The sequence below is a fragment of the Natrix helvetica genome (assembly GCF_964273705.1).
Source record: "Natrix helvetica genome assembly, chromosome: 10".
Lineage (NCBI taxonomy): Eukaryota > Metazoa > Chordata > Lepidosauria > Squamata > Natricidae > Natrix > Natrix helvetica.
In genome coordinates, this window is record NC_138561.1 from 23005267 (window position 1) to 23025687 (window position 20421).

General features: G+C 52.7%; 4 protein-coding genes across 8 annotated transcripts; 1 reads left to right on the plus strand and 3 right to left on the minus strand.

Annotated features, from left to right (window-relative positions):
* Positions 1-77: 77 nt before the first annotated feature.
* On the minus strand, positions 78-5253 carry COG8 (component of oligomeric golgi complex 8). 2 transcript variants are annotated; one of them, XM_081963140.1, is made up of 5 exons: positions 4769-5253; positions 4472-4679; positions 3154-3975; positions 2688-2856; positions 78-987 (listed from the first exon to the last, which is right to left on the minus strand). In XM_081963140.1, exons 1-5 carry the CDS (start codon positions 5122-5124, stop codon positions 830-832), a joined length of 1713 nt encoding a protein of 570 aa, XP_081819266.1. In that variant the 5' UTR covers positions 5125-5253; the 3' UTR covers positions 78-829. The 2 variants fall into 2 exon arrangements, with proteins under 2 accessions (XP_081819266.1, XP_081819265.1); XM_081963139.1 differs by lacking the exon at positions 78-987 and adding an exon at positions 1861-2312.
* NIP7 (nucleolar pre-rRNA processing protein NIP7) lies at positions 5166-11510 on the plus strand. 3 transcript variants are annotated; one of them, XM_081963149.1, is made up of 7 exons: positions 5166-5410; positions 5494-5580; positions 5835-5973; positions 6254-6394; positions 6472-6556; positions 8243-8296; positions 10953-11510. In XM_081963149.1, the coding sequence occupies exons 1-7, from the start codon at positions 5268-5270 to the stop codon at positions 11072-11074; spliced, it is 771 nt and encodes a 256-aa protein (XP_081819275.1). In that variant the 5' UTR covers positions 5166-5267; the 3' UTR covers positions 11075-11510. The 3 variants fall into 3 exon arrangements, with proteins under 3 accessions (XP_081819275.1, XP_081819276.1, XP_081819277.1); XM_081963150.1 differs by lacking the exon at positions 8243-8296 and having other exon boundaries at positions 5171-5410; XM_081963151.1 differs by lacking the exons at positions 8243-8296; positions 10953-11510 and having other exon boundaries at positions 5186-5410; positions 6472-6894.
* On the minus strand, positions 6943-10412 carry TMED6 (transmembrane p24 trafficking protein 6). 2 transcript variants are annotated; one of them, XM_081963154.1, is made up of 4 exons: positions 9107-10412; positions 8356-8482; positions 7535-7683; positions 6943-7275 (listed from the first exon to the last, which is right to left on the minus strand). In XM_081963154.1, exons 1-4 carry the CDS (start codon positions 9320-9322, stop codon positions 7051-7053), a joined length of 717 nt encoding a protein of 238 aa, XP_081819280.1. In that variant the 5' UTR covers positions 9323-10412; the 3' UTR covers positions 6943-7050. The 2 variants fall into 2 exon arrangements, with proteins under 2 accessions (XP_081819280.1, XP_081819279.1); XM_081963153.1 differs by having other exon boundaries at positions 6943-7278; positions 9107-10408.
* Positions 11453-19092, minus strand: TERF2 (telomeric repeat binding factor 2). Its single transcript, XM_081963147.1, has 10 exons — positions 18890-19092; positions 18685-18768; positions 18016-18146; positions 17429-17515; positions 17078-17224; positions 16718-16842; positions 12658-13017; positions 12379-12461; positions 12089-12135; positions 11453-11727 (listed from the first exon to the last, which is right to left on the minus strand). Exons 1-10 carry the CDS (start codon positions 19053-19055, stop codon positions 11572-11574), a joined length of 1386 nt encoding a protein of 461 aa, XP_081819273.1. The 5' UTR covers positions 19056-19092; the 3' UTR covers positions 11453-11571.
* Positions 19093-20421: the final 1329 nt, after the last annotated feature.

A 20421-nucleotide genomic window follows, 5' to 3' on the forward strand; every position in this document is an offset into this window, starting at 1 on the left:
GCCAGGGGTTCTCCCAGAGGCCTCTTTCCTTCCCTAGTACTGCCGTGCCTCACTTCAGCTTCACTTGAGGAAAGGGAATTATTTCACCAAACCTCCGTGATGCTATTTTATTGGGTTCTGGTATGTTTTGCCGATGTTCAGTTCCTGTCCACTCCGAACTCCTTTTGCTCTCGTAGCAATTTTCCTTCCAGCCTTTGGTGAAGGTCCTCAGCTGTTGCTTTGCTTCTGGGGGCGCATGCTTGATGTTGGGTCTGGGGGGGCCCCTAGCTTCAGACTGCAGGGCTCCTTTGCAGCCCTGCAGGTCCACCTGCCTGCCAGATTACTTTGCAAAGGAGAGAGGAATGGTGACTTGGCTCCCATTGACAAGACACAGGTGGCATTCCCCGTAAGACCCGGACGAGTCCCAAGGAAGCTGCTCTGCAACCTTTGGCCAAGTAGAATTGCCTTCTATGAGCAGAGTTGAACAGGCAGACATCCATGCCTGGAATCAGGCCCGTTGTTTTTACTCGGCGAATTTGTGCCAGAGGGAGAGGCAAGTAGTCCACTGTTGTTAATAGAAGCTTTAGGCCTGCCTTGTACTTAAGAGGGCTGAAGGACCACTTTCCCACAGCCCAGCCCACCTGCAGTGATGGGTTTATAAAGTGATGGGTTGTATGGGGAGAGAGAGCTTGTGGAAGAATAAAATGCTGCAAATGAAGCCTTACAACATCCCACTCTTTAGTTTACACATAAATAACTGGAAACATCCACAGCAAGTCCAAGTCCTGCAAGGGAGCAAAGAGAGGCTGGGCTGCTGAAGAAGGTCCCTCCCCGGCTTGAAAGGAGGTGCTCATCGGTTGACCTTAGCCCAATGCAAGCAGCTGAAAGTCCCGCTCTCCATCTTGTCCACGTAGAAGATCCCTTTGATGTGGTCCATCTCGTGCTGAACTATGCGGGCTGCGAAGCCCCTGGCTTGCCACGTGGTCTCCTCTCCAGCCTCGTTTAGTCCTGGGGGGCGGGGGAGAAAAAGCACCCAGCGGGGCCTGATTTGGCATCCCTGGGGCAAGCAAGCGCCTCTTCCCCTGCGGCCGCCTGGCCGCCTCCCTGCCTCACCTGAGACCTCCACGGCCATGTGCCGGGCGACCACGGCCGAGAAGCCGGGCAGGCTGGCGCAGCCCTCCGTGAAGTAGCTGGCCCGGCTGTCCAGCACCCTCATGGCCGGGTTGAGGAAGACGCGCAGCGGGAAGGGGGCGACCTCCAGGGCGCGCAATCCCTCCGGCAGCTCCTGCGGCGGCCCCCGGAACTCGGCCACGAAGACCTGCAGCGGGACGCCCAGCTGGGGCGCGCTGAGCCCCACGCAGTTCTCCCGCCGCATCACCGCCACCAGCCGCGCGATCAGCCGCTGCACCTCCGCGCTGCCCACCCGCTCCGGCTCCACCGGCGCCGCCACGCCGCGCAGTACCGGGTCGCCCACCAGGCAGACGCGCTGGAAGGGCGGCTCGCTCGGGCCCAGTAGCCTCTGCCGCAGCCGCTGCCAGGCGCCGGGCTCTCCCCAGGGCCGCCACGAGAAGGCAAGGCCCCGCGCCCGCCCAGGCACCGGCCCGGCGCGGAGGACACCCCACAGGCCGCCACTCCAGCTCCGCGCCGCCATCAGCCCACTCGGAGGGCAGAAGAGCGCCCCCAGCGGCAGGAAGACTCTCCTCCGCCGAGCTCCAACGGAGCCCGCACAGAAGGAAAGCGGGGTGGTGGTGGTGGTGAAAACAACGGATAGCGCAAGCGCAGGCGGCCCCCGCGCTCCAGCTCCTCCCCCTGAGAAGCCCCTCCCCCCGGCGTTGGGAGGGGTGCTCCCGCCCATAATAAAATACCTGGGGAGGGGGGGGGGAGAAAGCAAAACAACTTTATTCTCAGTTCTTCTCTTACATCTGCCCCCCCCCACCTCTTCCCTTCATGCTTGGCCAGGTAGGCCGCCAGAAACAGCACCTGCAGCCAAGCGCAGCCCTTGCCTGGCCAGGGGAGGGCGGGGTGCCCAAAGATGAGCCCCCAAACCTCCACCAGCTATCCTGTTACAGAGACCCCACTGAGCAGCCGTGAGTCCTCAGGAAGGGGGCTCTTTTCTGCAGCTGGAAGAACAGAGATGGCAGGGCTAGGATCTGCTTCCTCCTGCTCTGAGCCAGAGAGTCCCAAGTCCAAGGGAAGTTGTAGGGCCAGCCCCTTCTCAGCCAGGGGGAGAGCAGTCTCTTTCTTGGGAAGGACTGAGCCCAGGAGCTCCTGGATCGCCTCCTCATCTACACAGGCGAGACCTCCATATTTATGGACCTGAGCAGCAGGAACACCTAGCAGGACAGGAAACAAACACACAAATGGGAAACCAGACCCTTCCATCAATCCTAAGTGCCAGAGAAAGTTCCTTTCTATGCTTTCCAAATCTGTGATCCCTCCCTCCTGGGCACCTATGCACGTAATTCCCTGATAGGCCAATTGTCCCAAAGCTTCTTTTTCCTAAAGGCAATTAGACATTCTTGATGTACAAAGAAAACACCAAGTCCAGTAGCCTTTTTGTAAAAAGCACCTTTGGGACAACCATGACCTGCGTGATTGAAAATCTCAGTAGACATAGGGCCAAGCCTAGCTCCAAAGAGCAATAAAGTTGGCTTCACTTCCACCAGCTTCCTCCTACCACTCCCTGTGAGGAAGTAAAGGTAACTGACCCAGAATCTGTGCAATCTGGGCTAGAGGGAAGAGGAGCTGGAGACAGCGGTTGAGGTATGGCACCAAGTCTCCCAGGAACGCTGTGCAGAACTGAACAAACAGCTCTTGCTCTTGACTGCTGAATGCTGCCGCCTCCGCCCGATGGAAAGCCAGAATGATTTTTACACCCTGGGGAGAGAAAAGATTCCTTAGAAGCCTTTGGTTCGTAAATTCAGAGCAACTGGATGAAAATTACCCACTAAAAACTCGTATCATAAATTATCCAACCAGGCAGATAGAATAGTACTCCCCACAGGCAGCGCATGACACACCTAGACAGAATCCACCAGCCACCAAGAGCCTATGAGATACTAAGGAGCTTAGCTTAAAATGGGAAGAATGCATTCAAGCTTATCCATTAAAATAATTATTCTCATCACTGAGAAATACAGGATATTTTCCCCAGTCTAAGATAGAGAGCAGTACCTGGCTGAGCACGTTCTCCAGGAGAGCCGCCACAACTGGGGCCAGAGCGACAGGACAGCAGAGACGTAAATCATTAAAGGCCATCAGGATGTTGTTGAGCAAATGGGCAAGGGGGGGAAAGTCTAGTAGCACCAGAGGGGGCTGCAAGGTGCCTGGCTGGGCAGAAAGTATTGGCACAGAGATGGCACTGCCCAAGAGTGCTGGTGTAGAGATCAATGTGTAGGAGTTCATCTCTTCTTGGAACTGGTCTGTGGCCTCCTGCATAGCTTTTTTGAAGGTAAGGAGCACCACACGCTGAAAAATGGGAACAAGCTGGCCACGGAAGTCTGCCCCTACCCGGCTGAAGGACAGGCCAAAATACATGCACTGGCCCAGCAAAGAGTCAAGGTGATTGCCTACACCACGCTGCAAGTCTCGCTCAAGAACCAGCAGAAACTGGGAGACTTTCTGCAGCACCCACCCATGGAAGATGGCACTCTCATTGAAAGTGTCCTTCCCCAGGGACGGCACCAGCGGCTCTTCATCTGCAAATATGGCACGATACTGCGTGACAATGTCGAAGAGATGCACGCGGCAGGCCTCTATCGTTTTTGTGATGTGCACATAAGGGTCATCCTCAGGAACAGCTGCAAGGATGGAGCGCAGCCAGAAGTCTCTTGCTTGCAGGAACGTAATGCGCAGTTCAGCCTCTGTGAACACATCCATGCAGCGCAGGTAGCCAATGACACGCAAGCAAGCGGGCAGCTGGATGTTGGTGCGTAACTGCTGGATCAGTTGAGTAAGCATGAGCTGTGTGGACTGACGTACCTCGGCCACTATACCCTGGGAAGAAAAGAAAAGCTGTTCTTAGTGGGGCAGACGCTCTGAAAATGGATTCCCAAGACCATACGAGAGGCATTCCCCAGTTCTAATTGTGGAGCCCACACGGCCCTTTGGGCACATTGTAGTAATACTGCCATAGACATGCTCTGGCAATGACAGTCGGCATGAAACGTCTATGCTGAGATGTAGTATGTTTGAGCAACTGCATATACACTGCAGTCACGTAACAAAAGGCACCTGATCCTAAATCACCCCAAATTTCTGAGTATAAAAGTAATCAGTGTTTTCCAAATCAAAAGAAAAGCCATAAAGCCTCAACACTTTTGCTTTGCTTTCTCCCTCCTCTGAGTTGGAGTTCTGCTTCAAGACTAAGGCCATGTCCTCTCCTGCTGAAGAGGAGAAGGAAGCCTTCCACGCAAAGTCCTCAGATCAGGTTCACAGGGAGCACAGCCTGGAAGTCCAAAGCACTTCACTAATGGGCAATCTCGGGAAGCACCTGAATTACGGGGATGCCGGCGTGCTTCTTCTCCAGGCGGCGGACGTGGGAGACGAGCTCCAGCGCCTCCTCGTAGTAGCTGTTCCGGACACAGGTGTCCATCAGCTGCGGGATCTCCAGCACCTCCAGAATCTCCGTGTGCCGGTTCAGCGTCACGTTGTTCATCCGGCGGTTCTGCGCGATCTGCTCCGCGTGGCGCATGAAGCTCCTGCGGGAGAAGGCAGCGAGTCAGCGGGGAGGAGCTGGCCGGCCGGCGGCGCCCCCCCGCCTCCCTCCGGCCGGGACGCGGCGGCTCACCGGCAGGCCTCGGCGAAGGGCGGCAGGCGGTCCAGCAGGCGGCCCAGGCCTTGCTCGATGCCGCCGAAGCCGCGGCGGGTCTCGGCGGTGCACTCGGCCGAGCGGATGAAGGTCTTGTAGTGCGCGAAGGCCAAGGCCCGCGTCTGCACCCCCAGCTGCGCCCGCTCCTCCGCCAGCCGCCCGGGCTCCCGCCGCAGAGCCTCCAGGCCCAGCCCCGAGAGCGCCGCCAGGTAGGTCGGCAGCTCCGCGTCCCCCGCCGGCACCGCTGACGGCGACGCGCGGAACAGCCAGGCCAGCAGGCTCGCCTCCTCCACGTCCGCGGCGCCGCTCGGAGCCGCCGCTTCCGAGGCCGCCATCGCGAAATCTACGTGGACCAGGAAGTGATCGCTATGGCAACCGGGGCGCTGGGCCCTTTCGTCGGCACTTCCGGCTTCCGTTGGGTCCACTCTATCCCGACATCCTCTGACACTCTATAGTCCGTGAAGCGAGCGCGGATTGGATGATCCTGCAGGGAAGCAACTTCCGGCCCTGGGAGCCGCTTCCGGGCCCGGCCAGACTTGCGGACCACGCGGCGCTTGGAGGGGCGATGCGGCCGCTGACGGAGGACGAGACCCGCGTGCTCTTCGAGAAGCTCGCCCGATAGTACGTGCTGGGCGGCCGGGCGGGGAGGGCTCGGCGGGGGTGTGTGTGTGCGCCTCGGCTGACTGCCTCTCTTCCCTCCTCAGCGTCGGCGAGAACATCCAACTGCTGGTGGACCGGCCGGACGGCACCTACTGCTTCCGCCTGCACAAGGACCGCGTCTACTACCTCAGGTCGGCGGGGCCCGGGGAGGTGAGGGGCGCGCTCTCCCTTGCATGTCACCCTCAAACCCGGGTTGGAGGCGAAGCCTTTGTGTGTTTCGTGACCTTCAGCGGCTCCTCCAGGGTAGAAAGGTTGAGGAGCCGATGTCCCTCCAGCCCGGGCCCAAACGAATGGCTGACCCTCCATTTGCCCCAAAGTGTTTGAGATTGCCTCACTGAAGCCTGTTCCTGGCTCCCCGGTGACTCTACTCCGCTTTGTTTTCCAGCGAGAGGCTTCTGAAACTGGCCACCAATATTCCACGGGACAGCCTGGTGTCCCTGGGCACCTGTTTTGGAAAATTCACCAAGACCCAGAAATTCCGGCTCCATATCACTGCCCTGGATTACCTCTCCCCTTATGCCAAGGTAAAGATGGGCCGATGCTCATTTTATTTGTGAAGCATTTCTCTCTGTTGTCATGCTCCAAAAAGAAGAAGGGAGAGGGCCAGAACGTCAACCGACTTGCCTTGGGGCAACGAGTAACATTTTTACTGCAGCGGTCACTCTAAGAGCAGTAAGCCCTGGAAATGAAGCAGCGATAACTGTTTAATTCAGTGTGGGAGCCTTGAAGAGGCCCTTCTGTCATGCAAGGAAGCACTTCTTGAAGCTTTAGAGTTCAGAGGGCTATTCTGTTTCTCTCATGCAGTACAAAGTCTGGGTGAAGCCTGGGGCAGAGCAATCTTTCCTTTATGGAAACCACCTCTTGAAGTCCGGTCTGGGGCGCATCACTGAGAGCACTGCTCAGTACCAAGGAGTGGTGGTGTATTCTATGGCTGATGTTCCTCTGGTGAGTTGTGACTTGGGTTTGGTTGGGTCCTGATACGGAGAAGAGTTGCATCATTCACTTTACCTTGCTTCCTGCAGGGATTTGGGGTGGCAGCCAAAACCACCCAGGAGTGTCGAAAAGTGGATCCCATGGCAATTGTAGTATTTCACCAAGCAGACATAGGTGAGTACATACGGCACGAGGAGACACTGACTTAATGAACGGGGCTGAATTCCTCCCAGCGCTCTCTGGCAGCCGGACACCTTAAAAACTGATGTGCTTTGGATTATGTGATGCCCTTTTTGTGTAACCTGGAAGGACTGCTGAGAGATGAAATACAATTGTTTCCCAGTCAGAAGTGTTTAACATGTGACCAGTACCTACGCTTGCTAGTTGGACAACTTGTAAAACTTTGGGATAAAGCTACAACTCTTAGTCAAATTATTTGATGATGTTATTCACATTGTTTTGCTCACGTTGGGCTCTGGGAGCTGATAAAAATGCCATTTCTGTTATTTTTAGCACAGTGAATGCATTTGTTTCTTTTTACCTTATTAGCTTATTCGTACATTTTTAAAATTCAATTAATATTTTATTTTAACATATTTATTAACGTAGGCTGGTTATGAGGAGGGTGTTCTGCTTTGGGGCTTTTGGCGTTGCATCCTGCTGAAGCTTCAGCACTTGGAGCTTTTGTTGCTGGGCTGCACAGCAAAGAGGCTCTTGAGGAAATGGAGCTGAAGGATGCCAGAGAGCACAATGGCAATGCTCTGAGCTGCTGACCACCAGTTCATGTAGGTGCAGTTGGACTGGAGAAGGTTGAAATCTGTCCTTGACCTCATTCGAGCAAAGTTGAAGTAGCGCCACATGTGGAAGACATTGATAAGCAGCTTGGTAGTGCTCTTCTATTTTGGATAAGGAAAAAAAAGTTCAGATTAAGTTGTTGGCACTCATCTGCTCCTTTTAGAGGACCAGGACACTTCTCCTTCCTCCACTGTGGTGCTATCTCTTCTAAGCTGATGCACAAAGGAAGCTCTGACCCAAACACACTTGAGACCCGGATGCCTGAGAAAAAGTTTGGAATATCCCATAATGGATTTTCTAAATAGCTAATGAAGGTTGTTACCTGCTACTTTCATTCTAGGCACTTAAATTAGGTACCTCAATTGCTTCCAGAGTGCCATTGAGTTCCGTCCTCTTGAGCTCAGTAGTTTCAAGATCAAAACCTTCATAGAAAACCCCAAAGTTGAGATACACTTGCACAGTTCCAAAATGGTTGTATCGATTACTCAGACATAGCTGGTAGAAGCCTGTAAGGAGGGAGAATTACACCAAGCCTCGAGGACACTTCCTGTGATGCTGCCCGCCCTCAGCTGCATTGGGTAGGTGAGGTACAATAAATGGACCACCCACAAGGACAGGAGAATGAAAGCTATATCCATGGTTAAACCTGCTTCCCTTTCTCAACAAGGCTGTCAACCTTTCCTAGCAATTTCTCAGTTTTAGCTCTAAAGCAGAAAAATACTGAAACAGAAATTGGGGAAGGAGGTGAGATTGGACTTGGATTTGGTGATCAGCTCTCCTTAGAATTTTTTAAAAAAGGTTTCTGCATAAAAAAGCTATAGGATGGACCCAAATGAGGCTCCAACAGTATGTTGGAGCCGCCAAGGGGAGGATATTTTCATGGAAGAATCTGCAATAGGAGCTCCAGACAGGCCTTTATGGAAGAGGTCTGGCAGATGCCATTCCACAAGCCTGTGCTTGCTGGCATTCTGGAAACTCCGGCTTCAACGTGCTTGGGGGAGGCGGGGAGATGAGTCTGGCTCCCTAAACCATGACTAACAAGCCCAACTGTTGTCTTTGTACAAGGTGTCGGGCTGAAACGAGGGTGGGCCTGTCCATGCCTTGGGGCACCACAGAAAAGTGAGTCATTTGAAAAGCCATCTAGATGGGGCTTTGGGGCAGAGCCAACAGTGGGGCACCTGTCTCCTGAGTCAGGAAGTTGATCTGTCCCCGGACATCCTGGGAGGTGTCGAGGTGGAAGCCACGGGGGTCATTCACAGTTGCCAGGATGTGTCTGTCGTGGCCAAGGCCTGAAGTCCTCTGCACCTGGAAGGCAGAGAGACCCAAGTAAAACCACGAAGGACGAACGACCCTGTTCCCCTGCAGGCCCCTCTTGCCTGCAAAGAGGGATCCAGGGGATTGCAGGGGGGGAGGTGCCACTTGAATGGCAGGGATAAGAACGCTCCCCCTCCTTTCCAAGCAGCATGGAAGCTCGGGTGCTGGGAACAGGTGGAGGGATTCCTCATGGGGGCAAAGTTTGGGTGGGTGGTGGAGAAATCCTCCCCTCCCCTTGATGGGGCAGCACATGAGGAGGCAGGGTTGAGATCCAGGCGCTGTGTACCTGCATCTCCCTGGCCTCTGCAAGTCTGCTCCAGCTGCTTCTCAGCATATGATGACAGGCACCTCTGCAAGATTCACCCCACCCCACCCCCGCTTTGCCTGGGAAGAAGAGTCCGGTGTACAAGGGACCCTCTCCTCCCAGGGTGGCCAGGTCCCTGGATTCCCCTGGGGGAGGGAGGGAGATGCTGGGCAGAATCCAGCTGGAAGAATTCAGAGCGTTTCTGCTGCTCGCATTGGGGGGCTGCCAGGAGGGACTGTTCCTGCCCCACCCAACTCAGGTCAATTGGGAGGGGGGCTTCCCTCTTTGCCTCCCTCCCCATTGGCACCCACCTCATAGCTGAAGAAGAAGGAGCCATTCTGGTGTGCGAACTGCCAGAGGCATTCAATGCCCCCTGCAGGGATGACAATAGCAAAGTCATACCGGTCCCTCATGGGGGGGAGGGGCTGCTTGTGGGACCCTCCTGGCTGCTTCCACTCTTGACGGTGGGTGAGTTGTAGCCCCTGAAGCAAACTCAGGAGCCCCACCATCTGGAACAGGGCAAGCATGTTAGCAAACGGATGCCAGCTGGTCGTGGAGGAACTGCAGCCTTGCAGCTGAGCTAATCATTAACTGAGGTGCTCCTGCCCAACCGGTTGCCCTGCACCAGGCAGCTCAGGCAGAGCAACATGGGAGAGGGGCGGGGCGAGAGGGACCCCTTGGGAAGCTGTGCAGCTGCCAGAGTGAAAAGGCCCGCCTTCCTTCAAAGGGGCTGGGGCGAGAGTGGGTGGGCACCTGTAGCTCCAGTCCTGGGCCAAGGAAGGGCTGGATTCCTGCAGCCTGTTGAGCACCTCAGGATGTAGGATGGCCAAGTGGCCGCTGGTTCTGGTCCTCAGGTGGGGTGGGGGAGGGCTCTCAGCTGAAGGAGAGTCAGGGCAGATGGAGCTTCAAGAGTGCCAATGGTGAACTGGTTAAGGATTGTATGATTAAATGGGCTCAGAATTTTGGTGAAGTGGTTATGTTGGAAACGTGGGAAAAAATATGGGTTCAGAATGTTAAATTTACACAGTCACAGAATTTAAGGGAGAACTTTTATAAAATGTTTTACAGATGGTATTTAGATCCTAAAAAATTATCATGCATGTACCCAAATGTTCAACCAAAATGTTGGAGATGCGGGTGTCTAGATGCTACCTTTTTCATGTATGGTGGACCTGCAACAAGGTTAAAGCTTTTTGGATAAAAATATGGTGGGTTATGCAAAATGTATTGAAGAAAAGAATACAATTCACTCCACAAATGTTTTTATTGGGTATAGCTAAGGATTTTACCAAAGGGGAAACAAAATTGGTCTTGCATATGGTCACAGCAGCTAGTTTGTTGATTGCGCAACATTGGAAAAAAGATTTTTTACCGACAATTGATCAATGGATTCAGAAGGTGGCGGGGTTCGCCAAAATGGCAAAAATTTCAGCTTTCTTAAAAGCTCAGAAGCAGGAGGATTATACACAGGAATGGGTAAAATGGATTGATTATATACAGAATAAATACCAGACTAGGAGTTATTATGAAGCCTTTAGGTAAGAATGTTTAGACTGATAGATGATTCGAGTAAATAATACATGGGCTGCTTGGAATTGTTAGAGTGGTGTATAGTGGAAGCCGGGGGGGGGGGGGGCTTGAGTGGGAGGTGGGGGTGGGTTAGGGTGTAGGGTGGGCTAATATATATGCATAATTAAACTAGAAGATGGGATTAATGAAATATTGTTATTTTAAGAGAAATTTATATTATGATTTATATATGTTCAACTAACTTAGAAGATGGGATCAATGGGCTATTGTTACTTTTAAGAGAAACATTATGTTTGTTGGGAGGTGAGGGGGTATAATATGTGAATGAGTAATCTATTTTAAGATGGGGAGGGGGTAAAGTATTTGGTATAATATTTGAATGAGAAAATTTTTGGGGGGGTCGGGGGGGCATAGCATCTGTATGAGATTTACATTGTATGGCGGGGGGGGTGAAAAGGGGGGAAATTTGTTTGTATAAAACTCTTTTAATAAAAAAAAAGTGTGCCAATCCATTGCAAAGGATGGCTCAGAAGCAGAAATGGCCAAGATGGTGTCATGCTTCACTATATAGTTCGTTTTTAACATCTTATCCTTGCCTTTCCTTTCTTCCTTCTCCCTTGGAAATAGAAAAACAACACATCTGTGTGTATGTATGTAAACTTCCCTGGCCTGAAGGACACTTCACTTCCCCAACAGCAATGTTTCCAAGGAATTCTGGCCATATCACGGGAGGAAGAAAATATGGCTGACTTTATGTATCTATTAAAGACAGAATAAACCCCTTTTCCCTGGTGAAGGATCCTCTGCCTATAACCAGATAAAGTCCAGCCAACAAAAGGGGGCTGCCCCATGCCACTCCAGGGACTTCTCCCATCTGGGCCCTCCGGCACCTTGTGGGAACATCAAGCACATTAACCCGGGCTCAGCCTGCCCTCCCACATCACACAAACACCTTTTGCTGGAAGGCCCAGTTTATGTTGGTGCCGTAGATATTGGCATATGTTCTGTTTTGACTTTTATTATCTTGCTTTGGTTATGTTGTGTTACGCAGTTGTTTCTTTTATGATGCTTGATTTGCTGCTGACTGATGTCCTGATTGCTATAAAACAAGCTGCCCTTACTGCAAATTACTCAATACAAATGCTTTATTTTTAATTTACATAACATATTAAACAGCCAACTCAACTCAATATGTACAAGGTATCTTCAATTTAGGCCAACTCAACTCAATATGTACAAGGTATCGTCAATTTAGGCCAAGGTTTTTCATGGTCCGCCACCTATCCTTGATCATTACTGCGGTGCGGCCCTTAAAAGGATAGTGTTTAGAAATTTGTTTCCAGTTGCCTTCCCCAAACTTCTTGACGCCTTCTTTAATCCACGAAGACTCTTCCGATGTCCACTACAAAAGAAACAATGGAAACCTCCATGAATAAGCAAGAATGGCAAACCTCATTTGCAGCTTAATTCTGCTAAAAAGAAAATGAAAAGAAAAAAAAAGGTTCCCAGAAAACTATGTGCTCATAATAGTTTTAATTTTATATTGGCTGAAACACAACCTTAGTCTCCATGGAGAGGAGAAGATGAGGGAGGCTGAAAAAGCTTGAAAAGGTAGCACAGCACTCCTTCAGCAGCCATTTCCCACATTCCTGCCCTATCAGTGGCAATAATTATCTAGATTGTCTAATTATTTTTAGAGACAAGAAAGCAATGAGCAATTTGTTTTATTTAAGAAAGTCCTTGTTTGGATTAGGTTACATTACCTTCCTCCGAGTCCCAGTAAAGTCGATGCCAACTGACCCCTCGGATTCTGAAAGGGAAAAAAAGGGGGTGGAGGATGGGAAAAGCACTCACAGAGGTCGGCAGGCATAAGTATTGCCTGGGAATTTTTTTTTCCTTTCTACCAAACGCAGCCACAGTGCTTCTACCTTCCTGGCTCACGCTTCATATGGTTTTTGCCAGGAAAACATGACATTGCACCAGAAACGCAAGTGGAGAGGATAAAAATTCCCTTCAGGCTTACGGGCAGAGTTTAGAGCAATGATGCACTCACTAGGATCCATGAACATCTCCTCCTCATCGCTCCAGGATTCTTTCTCTTCTTGTAGTAGGGGAGGAGCCGCTTGCTTGGCCTCACTAAAGCAGAAAAGAAAGCCCCATTAGGGGTGAGGCCCTCCTGCCCCCTCCAGGGCCCTGACAGCATCAGATACTTTCAGCCACAGAGATGCACATCAGCAAACATTCAAGAACGGGCACTCAGTGCCGATACTTCCAAGACTGCAGCTCTGCCACCTCTCCTAACAGAGGCCCAAAGGGAGTCGTCATCCCATACCTGGAACCTTGGCACACCGTACTTAAGGGGATCTCTTTCCACTTGGATGGCTGGACTTGCAAAGTCACACGTGACTTTGCAATCAACTTCCTGGATTGCCTGCGTTTTTTCTCTTTCCACAGCACTATGTCGGTTATAGAGTGATGGCTTTGAATTTTCTCTGTGCCGAGGACAGTGATGTCTCCCGTCTTCTTGCGCTTGGCTCTGGGGGAGCCGGAAGGCAAGAGTGGCCTAGAATAAGTCCAATCAGTCTTGTCCAATAGCAAGAATGCCTCCTCGGGGTCTGGGGCATCAGAAAGACTCTTGAAGGCTTCTCTCAGCACAGAAAGCACGTAGAAAGCCGGCTTCAGGGTGGAGGCCCTAAAAAACACAGCAACCTCAGAAGCATATTTGGAAGCTCTGCCAATTTCTATCTAGCTCATGGGCAAGGAGGCCTCCCTAGATGAGGCCACTACTATGCCTCCTTCTCCAGGGGAAAATTAAAGTGCCCAAGAAAGAGAGCAAAGACAATGATCCAATCAAGGAAACATCTACTTGTGGAGTCACACAATCCTCCCTAGGAAAAACTGCTTGTCAGCCAGAGTAACTCCCTAAGTGCCATTTCATGCAGCCTGGAAGACCTACCAGCTACCAGCTACCCAAAGCATCACAGTAACCCAAACCAGACCACAATCACATCCATCCCCCTCCCCCGTTGCATCTCCTGGTATGTTGCACTGCAACATATCTTCATCTCCCAACCAATGGATGGGAGCCCCAAACACAGGCAGGGCAAAGATTAAAAGGTAAAGGAATCTGTGTGGATTTTACTCTGCTGGTCCTTGCCTACAGAGGAAAGTCCAATGCAGTTTAGATCCTGCTATTAAGGAAACTGCCTTTTACATGCCACATTTCGGAGGGGGTGCTGGACCTCGCAGGGATAACGGAGACCTGGTTGGGCCACGAGGGGGGTCTACCCCTTGTGGAAATGTGCCCACCAGGCTACCGTGCATTCCATCAGCCCCGGGCCCTGAGTAGGGGTGGTGGGATAGCGGTGATTATAAGGGAGGGGCTGGAGCCGAGAGTTCACTGTGCCACAGATATCCGGGTGTGAGTCTCTGTGTGTGAGGGGGGGCCCAGGGAGTCAGTTGGGCTTGCTGATTGTATACTTGGCTCCTCGCTATGCATCAGCGGCCCTGCCAGAGCTCCTCGAGATGATCGCAGAGATGGCGGTTGAGACCCCCAAACTATTGGTTATGGGGGATTTAAACTGCCGTCGATAGGTGAATCATCCGAGGTAGCTCGGGAGTTCATGGCTTCCATGACAGCCATGGACCTGACCCAAATACAGGGCCCCACACACGAGGGTGGCCACACTCTGGACCTTATTTTTGTCTCGGGCCAGTGGACAAGTGATCTGGGAATAGGGGAATTAGTTATTACGCCCCTGTCATGGTCAGATCACTCACTTCTCCGGCTCGACTTCCCTGGCGCTAACCCCCACCGCGGGGAGGCAGAACCAGAATGTCCTAGATGGTTCCGCCTTAGGCGCCTGATGGAACCGGATAGGTTCCAGATGGAGCTTGGGCCACTTCCTGTAGCCCTGACCCGCTCCCGGATGGAGGACCTGGTGGCCGCATGGAATAGTGCGGCTGCCGGGGCCTTGGACCGGGTTGCGCCTCTGCGGCCTCTCCTGCGGCAGCGAGCCACCCTGGCCCCTTGGTTTACTGAGGAGCTAAGGGTGATGAAACGCCACAAGAGACGCCTAGAGAGCAGATGGAGATCTTCACGCTCCGAATCTGACCGAACACAGGTAAGAGCCTATTTACGGACTTACCTTGTGGCATTAAGAGTGGCCAAACGTCGATACTGTGCCACTCTTTTTGCGTCCGCAGATAACCGCCCTGCCGCCCTGTTTCGGGTGACCCGCTCCCTCCTTTCACAGAGGCCGCGGGAAGCCCCTCTACAGGGTAGAGCAGAGGAATTTGGAGAATATCTGCAGGACAAAATCGCTCAAATCCGGAGTGAATGGGTCCCCTTCAGTAGTCTAGAGGGGACGTCAGAGCCGAGTCTTGAGGGACCATTCTGGGAGGAGTTTGACTCTGTTGCTGCCGATGATATGGACAGGTTGCGTGGACGACTGCGAGCCACTACATGTTTATTGGACCCGTGTCCCTCCTGGCTTATACTGGCATCCTGGGAGGTTACACGAGGCTGGCTTCAGGAGCTAGTGAACGCTTCATTGAGTGAGGGGTCCTTGCCGGCCGTCTTGAAAGAGGCAGTGGTGAGGCCCTTACTCAAGAGGCCTTCTCTGGATCCAACTGAGTTAGCTAATTACCGTCCCGTCTCCAACCTTCCCTTTCTCGCGAAGGTTGTAGAGAGTGTAGTGGCGCAACAACTCCCACGCCACCTGGAGGAAATTGACTATCTAGACCCGCGCCAGTCCGGTTTCCGGCCCGGTCACAGCACGGAGACGGCCTTGGTCGCGTTGGTGGATGATCTCTGGAGGGCCAGGGATGGGGGTTGCTCCTCCTGGTCCTATTAGACCTCTCAGCGGCTTTTGATACCATCGACCATGGTATCCTATTGCGCCGTCTGGAGGGGCTGGGGGTGAGAGGCACCGTTTTGCGGTGGTTCTCCTCCTACCTCTCTGTTCGGACGCAATGCGTGCTGGCAGGGGAACAGGTCGACCCTGAGGCCGCTCACTTGTGGGGTGCCACAGGGGTCGGTCCTTTCACCTCTCCTGTTCAACATGTATATGAAGCCGCTGGGCGAGATCATTCGTGGTTTTGGGGTCGAGTACCATCTGTACACTGATGATACTCAGCTGTACATCTCCACCCCGAACCACCCCAACGAGGCCGTCGAAGTGATGTCCCGGTGCCTGGAGGCCGTACGGGTCTGGATGGGAGGTAACAGACTCAAACTCAACCCCTCCAAGACGGAGTGGCTGTGGTTACTGGCGCCCCGATTCAACCAGTGGGTTCCATCACTGGCCATTGGGGGCAAAACTGGCCCCCGTGGAGCGGGCACGCAATTTGGGCGTCCTCCTGGATGCCCGGCTGTCTATGGATGACCATGTGACAGCCGTGGCTAGGGGGGCGTTTCACCAGGTTCGCCTGGTGCGCCAATTGCGTCCCCTATTGGATCTCATGCGACGGTGACGTCCCGTCTGGACTATTGCAATGCTCTCTACATGGGGTTTCCCTTGGGATGCACCCGAAGACTGCAGCTGGTCCAGAATGCGGCCGCGCGGGCAATTATGGGATGTACTAGGTACTCCCATGTAACACCTCTCCTGCGCGGGCTGCACTGGCTACCTGTGGTTTTTCGGGTGTGTTTCAAGGTGCTGACTATCATCTTAAGAGCGCTCCATGGCACAGGACTTAGTTACCTGCGAGAGTGCATCCTACCCCATACATCCCTGCGACCAATTCGCTCTCACAGAGAGGGGCTCCTCCGGGTGCCATCCACCAGACAATGCCGGCCTTCTCTGTGATGGGCCCATCCCTATGGAATGACCCCCCCCCCCCCCGATATCAGAACAACTACCGATCTCCGCTCCTTCCGCAAGAAATTAAAGACCCACCTGTTCCATTTAGCCGGCCTGGCCTAACTGTAGTTTTAATTCTAACACTTCTGGCCGGTATTTTAATCTCTGGGGATAGATTTTTTTAGATTGCTTTTAATTTTTGTTTTAGAACGGTTTTGTATTGTCTTGTTTTTATGGGTATTCGATATTGTATTTTGTATGTGGTTTTTAGCTGTTTTGTACACCGCCCCGAGTCCCTTCGGGGAGAGGGAGCGGTTTATAAATGTAATAAATAAAATAAATAAACATAATTCTCTCCTCTGTTGCAGGAGACAAGGCGCAGCTGTTCAATTGTAAAGATTTGATGCATTGCTTTAAAGTTCTAATATGGTTTAAATCACACACACACACCAAAGACCTCCCCAATTTAAATGTTTGCTTATATTTAGAGAGTTCCCTGAACAAATATGGTTGCTCTGACGTCCCTTTGCCTAATATTCGTAGTCCGCAGCCCTCGCTACACGGACTCTCATGCCAGGGAGGACTTACTGAGTGGAGTCCTTGGAAGCCGCAGAGACGGGGGCCATGGTACCAGGCTCTGCTGTCCCTGTCGTTTTCTCCTTGCCAGCTGCTCCTGCTGGGCTCTTCTTGGACTCCAGATGTTCATCGCAATGCTTTTTTGCCATATTAAATAAAAAGCACGAGTCACCAAGGGGGTCTTAATATGGTACAGAATCCAGACACAGACTGTGGTTGCTTTTCCCACACAAAACTATTACTGAAGAAACCTGAACTCCTATCGATCTTCATATAACTTTACAATTATTACTGTTCCTAAATTCTTATCCCTGGGTATTGAAGTAATAATCAAATCATTAAAGCCAAAGATGACCCCAAACCAACACTCACCACTAAGAGAAATGGCTCAGAATCATCCAAGTAAGGTTCAAAGAAGAGAAGAATCCGCTGCTGGAAAGCTTTGTAGGAGAACTGACGGATGGCTGGATGAGAATCATTTTTCTCTTGGATGACATGATGCAAAATATTCTTTATTTGCTAGCAAAGGAAAAGCAGCAGAGATTCACATCTTTGCAAAGGCCTAGAAGGAAGAACTGACTGCCAATCCACAATGCTCTAATAGCCACGAATAGCAGTCAAATGCTTGCTCTCTTCTACCGCTTGGGAGAAGACAGAGATCCCAGAAAGCCACTGGCTTTGTGAGGAAAGGATGTGTCACTGGGACATATCCAAAATGTTTACCTTGCAGTTTGGGTCCTGTGACATGTGTTCCCTTAAGATTTTGCTGGCATGTTCAAATTCTTCATTCCTAATACAGGTGATAACAGCCTGAAGCAGAAAAATAAAAATACAAGCACACCTTTTGCAGCTTTCTAAACAAAGTGTTTTCTGAAAAGGTTTTATATGCCCCCCCCCCCCAGCTCAACCCTTTCTCCAATTCCAAAGTCCATAATGGAAACCAAATGGAGGCTGGGCCCATGGCAGCTCCCCTGCTTCCATTTTAGGAGCCTTGCCCTCCACATCCAAGGGCTGCTCTTTTGTGTTTTCACTACTTGCCCTTCAACACGTGAGAGCATCTGGCCTTCCTATTCTTTCCTCAAAGTACATGAGTGTTGTGGCTATTACATCTCTATACAAAGCAAGTCAGGGACATTTGTCAATATAGTTAACAGTCAGTTTTGAATTGGAAAAAAGAGAAAAGGGAAAAGTTGGTCTTTCAGTGGGGTACTATATTCCTTCAAAAACAAATCTCCCAGTATGGTCCCCTCCTTTTGCTTAAAAAGAGTGACCACTGAAATTAATGTGGACAGGAGATGAGTGACCCTTACAGCCTCCTTTATTCTTCTCTTTAATTCCTCTGTTATTTCCACGCTGATGAGGCAGTCCTCTCCAAGCCTCTCGAGAAGGCCAAGCACGTCTTCAAGAGGAGTCAGCTTAGTTTCTGAATCAATGCCCCAATCTAGAGGGAGGGAGGGAAAGAGAGAGAGAAAGGCTTGTTACTTTTAAACTAGGATATCTTGGTGCAGATTCATATACCCAGCCATTTGCAAGGATAAATGGAATGTACATTTTAGAAGTACAGCTGCAATCTTCAATTACTTTATGAATAATCCCGTAATCAAAGGAATTGCAGGTACACATCCACAAGGGATGTCCTCACTATTTACTATGCCACTCCTCTGCTGAGCTACTACACCCTCTGTTCCTCCACTATTACGGTACTTCTCTTTGTGACTCCTATTTTTGGAGAACAATCGCAGTAAGTTGGCTTGCCCCTCAGCAAACTCCCACACCGCCTCTGCTGAGCCTTGGGGGGGGGGGGGGGGAGCGGAGGCTGGGCTGGCTGGCGAGAGGGATTGAAGGGCCCGGCACCGGCACCCCGGGCGGCGGCCCTCCTGCTGGCAGCGCGTCCCTCAGGGAAACCCCGGTTGCGGCGCTTTGGCCTTAGACTGAGATCGCAGCGGCCTCGGGGACGGGCGAATAGAGGCCCCGCTCACCTTCTTCCAGCCTGGACAGGATCTGGATGATGCGCAGCTGGATCTGGATCGGCTCCTCTAGGGCTACTGGCCGCGCCAGGATGGCTGGGGAAGAAGCAGAGGCGGTCAAGCACCCGCAGGAAGGGCCGGAGCCCGCTCGGACGTCTGCGCGGGAGCGCCCGGCTCCCCCGGCGGCCGGCCTTCCCTCCCCCCGCGACGGGCGTACCGGCGAGGACGTCGCGTAGCTCCCGAAAGTCCTGGCTGTTCCCGGCCCGGAAGGCCCGGAAGGCCTGGTGGGCGTAGAAGAGGACGGCGCAGCGGTTCGCCTCCGCCTCCAGCTCCAACCGCAGCGCCGCCTCCGTCGCCGCCGCCGCCTCCTCCTCCGCCGCCATTCTCACCGCAGGGCGCCGGGAAGCCGGAAGTGAGCCTTCTTCCGCGCGCCTCCCTCTCTAGGAACGCATCTCCCAGAGTGCTTCGCGGCGTGCTCTGGGGCGCAAGCGCAGTGAGCGCCTGAGCCGAGCGCAGAGGCCCCCGAGGGCGCCCGCTTTCCCCTGCCGAGAGAGCCGCGGAGGGCGGGGGACGCTCCCTGAGGACAGGCTGCCTGAGACTCGCTCCGGACTGGGCCCTTCGGCACCAGAGCGGGACTCCCGCGGGGATGCTGGGGCCTCTTTGGCGTTGGCGCCTCCCAGGACTCTCGGTCGGGGGAGGGAGCGGCTCCCGCGGGGCCCTTCGCAGCCTCCCCCTTCCCTTCCGCAACGTCCGGCGAGCAGCGAGATTCAGGCGGCCGGCGGGGACGGGGGGGGGGGGCAGGGCGGTTTGGGCAATCGAGGGTCTCTGGGGGGAGGGGCACGGTTTCCGACATGTTGCTGCTTCCCTTCAGGGCTGGGCAGGAGCTTTGCCTGCACCGTCCCTTGGCCTTCCGTATCAGAGGGGCTGCATCCCCAGGAGGCCTTCAGGAGCTGCTAGCAGTCAGCCTTTGCAAGGCGCAGCGCCCGCTCCCTCCCTCCCTGGGCCTGGCAATAAGGGCAGGCGGGCGTTATTTGTTTCCCCCTTGCCAGGGAGCAGACTTATGGCCGTCCTGGCGGCCCGGAATCGGTGGCTCCAAACGCTGATTCAGGCAGGCACGTTGGCAACATTCCCCGCTGGTGCTCCTTCCATAGATGGAAAGCATTTGACTTTCACGTTTGTTACCAACCTCTGATGTTCCTGTCCATCACTGGCTGGCTAGCCTTGGGACCAGCGTTGCTATGCTGTTGAAGATGTGGGCAGAAGGACAAGAACCAAAAGCGACAAGGTTAAAATGTTTCTTCAAAGTGGCAACTAGTTGGGCTCAGGGGAAAGCTGGGCACCTGCTGGTTGACCACATGGGATGCCATGCCAGGGACCTTTCAACAGTGTAACCAAAGATAGCAGTGCCCCTGCCAGGACTGCCATTTAGTATTTATGCCTTCCCCCAGGGGATGTTCTGCGGATGGAGCACAAGTCATGTCCATGTCATAAAACTAGTTTCACAAACCTGTTCCAGTGCCCAAGGTGAACCAGTTGTATTTGTGAGGGATTTCGCCATTTTAGAATGGAAATTGAATGCTGCCAACACTTTTTAATTACCTGTAAGGCTAAATCTTTGGGGGGGGGAGCTAATTGATGGTTTCCCCTTTGGCAGTAGATTCTTTTGCAGTTAAGGACTGCACAGAGGGAGGGGCAGCTTCCTTTCATGTTATATAGTCTTATACATATTACAGGGTAATATTGATAGCA

Bases quoted from the DNA above. Each gene is read 5' to 3' on its own strand.
- COG8 (XM_081963139.1), bottom strand. From the start codon at position 5,124: ATGGCGGCCTCGGAAGCGGCGGCTCCGAGCGGCGCCGCGGACGTGGAG. The intron at 3,976-4,471 runs GTGCTTCCCGAG...TTTTCTTCCCAG, and splicing joins CCGGCATCCCCGTAATTCAG to GGTATAGTGGCCGAGGTACG. The intron at 2,313-2,687 runs GTCAGTTACCTT...CTGTCCTGCTAG, and splicing joins CCAGATTGCACAGATTCTGG to GTGTTCCTGCTGCTCAGGTC.
- NIP7 (XM_081963149.1), top strand. From the start codon at position 5,268: ATGATCCTGCAGGGAAGCAACTTCCGGCCCTGGGAGCCGCTTCCGGGC. The intron at 5,411-5,493 runs GTACGTGCTGGG...TTCCCTCCTCAG, and splicing joins TTCGAGAAGCTCGCCCGATA to CGTCGGCGAGAACATCCAAC. The intron at 6,395-6,471 runs GTGAGTTGTGAC...TGCTTCCTGCAG, and splicing joins CTATGGCTGATGTTCCTCTG to GGATTTGGGGTGGCAGCCAA.
- TMED6 (XM_081963153.1), bottom strand. From the start codon at position 9,322: ATGCTTGCCCTGTTCCAGATGGTGGGGCTCCTGAGTTTGCTTCAGGGG. The intron at 8,483-9,106 runs GTGGGTGCCAAT...TCTGCCTTCCAG, and splicing joins CCTTCTTCTTCAGCTATGAG to GTGCAGAGGACTTCAGGCCT. The intron at 7,684-8,355 runs GTGCCCCACTGT...CCCTCCTTACAG, and splicing joins CTTCCTGACTCAGGAGACAG to GCTTCTACCAGCTATGTCTG.
- TERF2 (XM_081963147.1), bottom strand. From the start codon at position 19,055: ATGGCGGCGGAGGAGGAGGCGGCGGCGGCGACGGAGGCGGCGCTGCGG. The intron at 17,516-18,015 runs GTAAGGGTCACT...TTTCTGCTTCAG, and splicing joins AGAGAAGAATAAAGGAGGCT to GCTGTTATCACCTGTATTAG. The intron at 12,462-12,657 runs GTATGGGATGAC...TTTCTGCTTTAG, and splicing joins ACGGTGTGCCAAGGTTCCAG to TGAGGCCAAGCAAGCGGCTC.